Source organism: Scylla paramamosain, chromosome 33, assembly GCF_035594125.1.
Source record: "Scylla paramamosain isolate STU-SP2022 chromosome 33, ASM3559412v1, whole genome shotgun sequence".
NCBI lineage: Eukaryota > Metazoa > Arthropoda > Malacostraca > Decapoda > Portunidae > Scylla > Scylla paramamosain.
In genome coordinates this window covers 17,294,868-17,302,367 of record NC_087183.1, presented here as the reverse complement: position 1 = coordinate 17,302,367, position 7,500 = coordinate 17,294,868, and the positions used below count along the sequence as shown (strand labels likewise).

The window sequence follows — 7,500 nt, the reverse complement described above, 5'->3', positions numbered from 1 at the left end:
GATTACGCTTTGAGTGAATTGATGAAATATATACGAAGAAGAAAGAAGGGGAAGAAAGAAAGTAGGAGAAAAGGTAAGGAAAGGAAGGAAAAAGTAGAAGAAGGGAGACACTTCAGATAACTTGGGTGAGAAGACTTGAAATATAGAGGAAGGTAAAAAAAATGATGAAAATATTAGAAAAAAGAATAGGAAGAAAAAAAAACGACTGGCTTGACTGGAAAGTTTGAAGCGTAGCTGTAGTAAAGTTGAGAAAAAGAAAAAAAAAGTAAAAGAAACAAGAAAAAAATAGAAGAAAAAAATGAAAACAAAGAAACAAGAAGAAAGAATGACAAAAATTACATGAAAATAGCCAAAAGAAAGACGAATCAGAAGAAAAGAAAAAGAAAAATGAAGTAATTCGAAAAAAAAAAAATTGAAGGAATGAGAAGCGAAAGAAAAAGGAAAAGACTGAAAAAAGGAAAGGATTAGTAAGGAAGAGACTGAACGAGAGTCCAATTTATTTATGCTCCAGGTCCCACTCACCCCTCTGCTATCACTGATGTGCTCCTGGAACAAGTCCTTGATAAGCATGTCCAACGTTCGCTCCCTCTTCTGTGAAAACGTTGGTGTGTTGAACGTTGCCTTCTCCCCGTTGATCACTGCAAAGCGACGACAACAAACGTTACCGGGAATAGAAAACGGGGTCAAGAAACGTTAGCGAGAACAGAAAGCAACAGAAAAAATAAAATAAAAAAACGTTACCGCGAACAGAAAACGAGAGTATAAAGAGACGTTACCGAGAACAGAAATGGAAATATGAAAAATCTCTAGTAGAAAACGAAATAAGAAATACGTTAACGCGAACAGAAAACGGAAAAACTTATCTTGAGAAGGAAAACGGGAGGAAAAAATGAAAAAAATGAAAGGAAAAGGGAAAAAAACATGAACTCACATAGAAAACGTGACAACAAAGAAATATATTCACGAAAACAAAGAAAATCTCTCTCTCTCTCTCTCTCTCTCTCTCTCTCTCTCTCTCTCTCTCTCTCTCTCTCTCTCTCTCTCCAGCCTATATGTATGTACGTGTGTGTGTGTGTGTGTGTGTGTGTGTGTAACCTCTCCTCCCCTCCTTTCCCATTGGCTGGCTCGAGGAGTTCTCAAGGACCAATAACATCGTGGGAGTTCATGAAGGAGATATCTGATTGGAGGATGATGAAGGTGGAAGGAGGGGATGAGTGGCGGCCAGAACTCAAGCACCAATAAGAACCCGCCTCGACAGAAAGATGAAATTTGATTGGTTGCCGAGGAGAGGAGGGCGCCGGCAGCTCATAAACAAAAGGAGACGAAGGAAAGGAAAAGGAAAAGAAGGAATTGGGAGAAAGTCAAAGTAGAAAAGAAGGATATTGGTGAAAAGAGAGAAAAGAGAAGGGACTGGCAAGGAAAAAGGGGAGGGAAAAGAAGGAATTGGGGATAATTAGTAGAGGATAGATGAAAAAGACAGAAATGAAAATAAGAAGGAAACAAAAGAAAGGAAAGGGAAAAGAAGGATATGGAAGAGAATTAAGGCAGGATAGATAAAATACTGATGAACAGGAAGAAAGGAAAAATACAGATAAAAAACAAGTTAAAAAGAGACGGAAAAGAAGGGAGAAAGTGAAGATATAAATAAAACTGGAATAACAGAAGAAAGAAGCAAGAAAAAGACATTGAAAGAAAGAAAGAAGAAAAAAAAACAGAGACTAATGAAATACGAAGAGAAATGAGAGAGAGAGAGAGAGAGAGAGAGAGAGAGAGAGAGAGAGAGAGAGAGAGAGAGAGAGAGAGAGAGAGAGAGGAAAATGTAAAAACAAATAAATTGGAGGACTGGAGTGGTAGTCTTCCTTCAAGAGACGACGAGGAGGAGGCGGAGGCGGAGGAAGAGGAGGAGGAGGAGGAGGAGGAGGAGGAGGAGGAGGAGCAAATATCGCCTCCATAGTGGTAATTAGCGACACAACACAACTACTACAAAACTTCGTCTTGGCAAAGAATGAAACTTAAATTGCTGGTCTCTCTCTCTCTCTCTCTCTCTCTCTCTCTCTCTCTCTCTCTCTCTCTCTCTCTCTCTCTCTCTCATACAAACGCACATAAACATTACTCCTTCTACTACTACTACTACTACTACTACTACTACTACTACTACTACTACTACAATAATGATAATAAATGAGAATCATAAGAACAGTAAAACCAAACTTGCACACACACACACACACACACACACACACACACACACACACACACGCCTGGCTACTGACAGCAATTCTCACTAGTTTCCTGTCAGCAGATGGTCTGAAGGAGGAGGAGGAGGAGGAGGAGGAGGAGGAGGAGGAGGAGGAGGAGGAGGAGGAAGAAGGAGGAGGAGGAGGAAGAACAGGAGGAAGAAGAAGAAGAAGAAGAAGAGGAGGAGGAGGAGGAGGAGGAGGAGGAGGACGCGGAAATGGAGGAATGTCTCTCGGTCTCTTTACCTTTAATAATAATAATAATAATAATAATAATAATAATAATAATAATAATAATAATAATAAGAAGAAGAAGAAGAAGAAGACTTGCAGAATTCTTGAAACGATTGAGGAAAGAAGGAAAAAAAAAAGCTAACTTCATTATTATCATAATTTTCTGTACTCTTTCTCTTCTTTCTTCCTTTCTCTGCTTCTCGATGACAAGGAAAGGGAGAGGAGGAGGAGGAGAGAAGACGATGAAAGAAGAGGAGGAAGAAAGGAAGAGAGAGAAGTGGTAATAATGAGATAAAAAGTAAATGATAACAACAACAACAACAACTACTACTACTACTACTACTACTACTACTACTACTATAATAATTGAAAAATAAACCGAAGAACAAAAAGATATAAAAAATACAAGAGACTCTCATTAAATAAACAGACAAATTTACGTTTTCTTTGGATGAATCCTAAAATAACATTTCCGTTTTCCCCGACGTATTATTTTTGAAAGTGCAAACATCAAATACTTTTCTGTTTTTTCTTTCATATTTTTTTATATAGTTGTTGCCTTGCTTTTCTTACTGCTTTTATCCACTCAAATATATTATTCCTTCTTTTCTTCATCTCTTTTCGTTAGTATATAAATGAAACCATTAAATCGAGGTTTAAGTTAAAGAATTTTGAAATATTACTTAAAATAAGAACACGGAACAAGCAAAATTTCCAGTATTAACAAAACATATAAAACATCCATTAATTCCCCAAAAAAACACCAAACTGCGCCTAAACACGCCCAAAACACGCCAGAACCCCATATTACTCAACAAAACATCCCCAACAGCCAATTAAACACTCACACTTCACCAGCAGGAACTCCCTAAACTCCTCGTGGTTGTAGAAGACAGGCGGGCAGGGCAGGGAGGGACCAAACAGCGGCACAGTTTCCTCAGAGTACACGTGGAGGCGGTACGCGTCCTCCTCTGCAGCAAAGGAGACGAGGGCGAACACGTCTGGCAGCGCGTTAAGGAAAGTGGCGATGGTTGTGGTGTTGGTGCTGGTAGTAGTGGTGGTGGTGGGAAAACGTGTCGTACGGCTTTTTTTTTTATGTGGGAGGGTTTTTTTTTTTTTGGTGGGTTTGGTGAAGAGTTGTTTTGCTTTTTGTATTGTTTTATTTGTTTGTTTGTTTCTCTGTCTCTGCTGATTTGTCTGTTCCTATATATATATATATATATATATATATATATATATATATATATATATATATATATATATATATATATATATATATATATATATATATTTTTTTTTTTTTTTTATAAACGCGTTCCTTTTCTTCTCTATATGTCTATTTAATTAATCTGTCTATCTATATACACCTCTCTCTCTCTCTCTCTCTCTCTCTCTCTCTCTCTCTCTCTCTCTCTCTCTCTCTCTCTCTCTCTCTCTCTCTCTTTGAAACACGTCACTAACCTTTCTTCCTTCCTTTACTGCAAACCTATCCGGAAAAAAAAAATAAAAAAAATAAAAAAAGAACAAGAAACCCAAGAGGACAAAGAAAACGGGAGTATTGAGGCGAGACTGGAAGGGAGACTAATTAAAACCTTTCATATTCTTTAAGATCTAAGATAAAGAGGAGGAAAAAAATAATATGACGAAGAATTCAAATTATAACTTGGACAATTTGGTTCCTGTGAGTTCAAAGTGAAAAAAAATATATATGTTGGAAGAAAAAAATAAAGTGAGAGAAAGAAAATTATTGTTTTTTTATTTATTTTTTTTTATTGTGAGGGCGTGGGATATGTGGTGTAAGAAACTAATTATCATTTGTGTGTGAGAGAGAGAGAGAGAGAGAGAGAGAGAGAGAGAGAGAGAGAGAGAGAGAGAGAGAGAGAGAGTTCATTTGAAATACATATACTTATAAATAATAATAATAAAATAATAAACCACATTCTCTCTCTCTCTCTCTCTCTCTCTCTCTCTCTCTCTCTCTCTCTCTCTCTCTCTCTCTCTCTCTCTCTCTCATTATTCTGTTGTTTCTTTATTTTCATTTTTGTTTGCGGTTCAATTATAATTTTTTATCTTTCTTTTTGTTTTGCTTTCTAATTATTTTCGTTAACTGTTTAATCCTCTCTCTCTCTCTCTCTCTCTCTCTCTCTCTCTCTCTCTCTCTCTCTCTCTCTCTCTCTCTCTCTCTACCAACCACACCCTCCCCACAGCCACCCATATCCTACTCACACCCACCCATATCCTTCTCTACTCCTATCCCATCCTATTTCCAGACACTTATCCTACAAATCTGAGTGATCCTTTTTGACCTTTCTATAGTGGACTGGCTTAGTGGGCCCTTTTCTCGTTGTTTTTGTTGTTTTAGACCAGTGTCTCTCTTAAATAGGAAAAAAAAAAAGATGTTATTCCTTCCTTCTTTCCTTCCTGCCATCCTTCCTTCCCTGTGCATTTCAAAGGATACGTGTAAACTGGGACTTAATGAAGGAAGGGGAGAAGGCAGCCATATCTTCAGGTCCTCCATCCAAGAACACAATGTTGACGATGTCGTTGCCAATGTGCCGTTTTCTCTCAACCTGCAATGAAAGAAAACTGTGATGAGAAGAGGATTGACTTAAAAAAAATTGCACTTTATGAGATTTTTGGGGAGAGAGAGAGAGAGAGAGAGAGAGAGAGAGAGAGAGAGAGAGAGAGAGAGAGAGAGAGAGAGAGAGAGAGAGAGAGAGAGAGACTCACAACAAGACTTTAACTTTATTTTCCTATCTTCTTCAACTTCCTTCTCTCTCTTCCTCCCTCTCTCCTCCCTCTCCCAACCCCAAAGGCTTCATTATTTCGTGGGCTAGTCCATGTTGGGGGCCGGGGGAGGACTGTAGGTGGTCGAATCTATTTCTCAAGAAGAGGGGAAGAAAGGCGCATGTGCTTGAAAGGAAGAAAAGAAGAAAATGAAAGGAGGAAATGAATGAAGGAAGGAAGGAAGGAAGGAAATAGGGGATTTTCAAGGGAAGGAAGGTCTACCGGTCGAGTCCATTACGAGAAGAGGGGAGGAAAGAGGACTAAGAAGTTGGAAAAGTCTATTTCTCACTAGTACGGAGCTGTCAGTTTGTGGATGAAGCTAAGTTTGTTAAGTTTGTTTCGTTAAGGCAGAAAAAGAAGAAAAAAAAACAAGTAAAAATGGTATATGATTATTTACTAAGTTATTTTAAGTTCAAAGAGCAAAATCAGCTTAAGTATTATTGAGTTAGTGAGTGGGTGAGTCCATGTTTGTATATGTGGGGAAGGACACTTGGTTAGGGAAGAAAACGGAATGAAAAAGGAAAGAAGAAAATGGGTATATGATTAATTAGTTTGTTATTTAAAGAAAAACTTGCATAATCATGTATTTAGTTAGAATTGAGTGAGTGTGTTGGTTTGGTTGGTTTGGTGAGGAGAACACTCTAAGTAGAAAAAAATAGAGTGAAAAGGAAGAAAAATATGATTAATTAGTGTGTTATTTGAAGGGAAAGTTGCATAATCAATTTATTTAGTTATGATTGAGTCAGTGTGTGTGTGGGTGAGTGTGGGTGTGATTAGGCCAAGAAAACCACCTTAGAAGTTTGTGGAAATTCCTTTTTTTGGTAACGTTTTAAATGTATGTACCTTGTGTGTGTGTGTGTGTGTGTGTGTGTGTGTGTGTGTGTGTGTGTGTGTGTGTGTGTGTGTGTGTGTGTGTGTGTGAGAGAGGTTAAAACTGTCTTGAATGGCAAAAAGAAAGTATAACAAAGAGAAATTACGAGAAAGAGAAACACACACACACACACACACACACACACACACACACACACACACACACACACACACACACACACACACCTAAGAGAGATTCTGTCTGTGGTGTTGAAACTTACACTCTTACACTGAAATACGTACACCTCTCCCTCTCCCTCTCCCTCTCTCTCTCCCTCTCTCTCTCTCTCTGTCTCAATGGAAGGAACTTAGATGCCGGCGAGCAATAGAGAGGAGCAGAAGTTTGAAGACATCGATAATGTTATCAGGGAAGAAGCAAGAAGAGGAGGAGGAGGAGGAGGAGGAGGAGGAGGAGGAGGAGGAGGAGGAGGAGGAGGAGGAGGAGGGGGGAAGGAGGAGGAGGAGGAGGTGCAGTCCAAAAAAAAAAAATTACATACCCAAAGCAAGAGAGAGAGAGAGAGAGAGAGAGAGAGAGAGAGAGAGAGAGAGAGAGAGAGAGAGAGAGAGGAAACCCAAGACAGTCCCTCCCCCTGCGATTATTAACAAACTTCAGGGCTCAGCTGTTCCCTGAAATCTCTCACATTTCATTTTCCCTGATCGGAGGAGGAGGAGGAGGAGGAGGAGGAGGAGGAGGAGGAGGAGGAGGAGGAGGAGGAAAGTGGCGAGGAGAAAGGAAGATATGAGATGCAAGAGAAGGAGGAAGAAAGGGAAGGGCAGGAAAAGGAGGAGGAGGAGGAGGAGGAGGAGGAGGAGGAGGAGGAGGAGGAGGAGGAGGAGGAGGAGGAGGAGGAGAGAAAAGGAATTGGGTGCAGAGATGAAGAACTGTAATATACCAAACAGTCTGAACGGAAAGAGAGAGAGAGAGAGAGAGAGAGAGAGAGAGAGAGAGAGAGAGAGAGAGAGAGAGAGAGAGAGAGAGAGAGAGAGAGAGAGGTTATGCAGGACTTTTCTCTTCCATGACTACTACTACTACTACTACTACTACTACTACTTCTACTACTACTACAACTACTACTACTACTACTACAACTACTACTACTACTACCACTACTACTACTGTGTGTGTGTGTGTGTGTGTGTGTGTGTGTGTATATGCACGCGTGTGTAGTAAAAGGATATGCAAATTTCCCCACAAACCTATAAAAGTTTATGTTATTTGAATGCACCTCTCTCTCTCTCTCCCTCTCCCTCTCTCTCTCTCTCTCTCTCTCTCTCTCTCTCTCTCTCTCTCTCTCTCTCTCTGGCGGATTAATTTGTCACCATATTTTCGCTGAAGACTCGCCTGAACACTAATGAAGGGTCGCCCTACCTG

General features: G+C 39.6%; 1 protein-coding gene across 1 annotated transcript in view; it reads right to left on the bottom strand.

Moving 5' to 3' along the window:
- LOC135089845 (GTPase-activating Rap/Ran-GAP domain-like protein 3) overlaps positions 1-7,500 on the bottom strand; it is a 170,125-nt gene that overhangs the window by 30,242 nt on the left and 132,383 nt on the right. The window contains exons 12-14 of the mRNA XM_063985969.1: positions 4,930-5,041; positions 3,320-3,472; positions 523-638 (exon numbers count right to left, since the gene is read on the bottom strand). Coding sequence (XP_063842039.1) covers positions 523-638; positions 3,320-3,472; positions 4,930-5,041 — 381 coding nt within the window. The remainder of the gene's footprint in view (positions 1-522; positions 639-3,319; positions 3,473-4,929; positions 5,042-7,500) is intronic.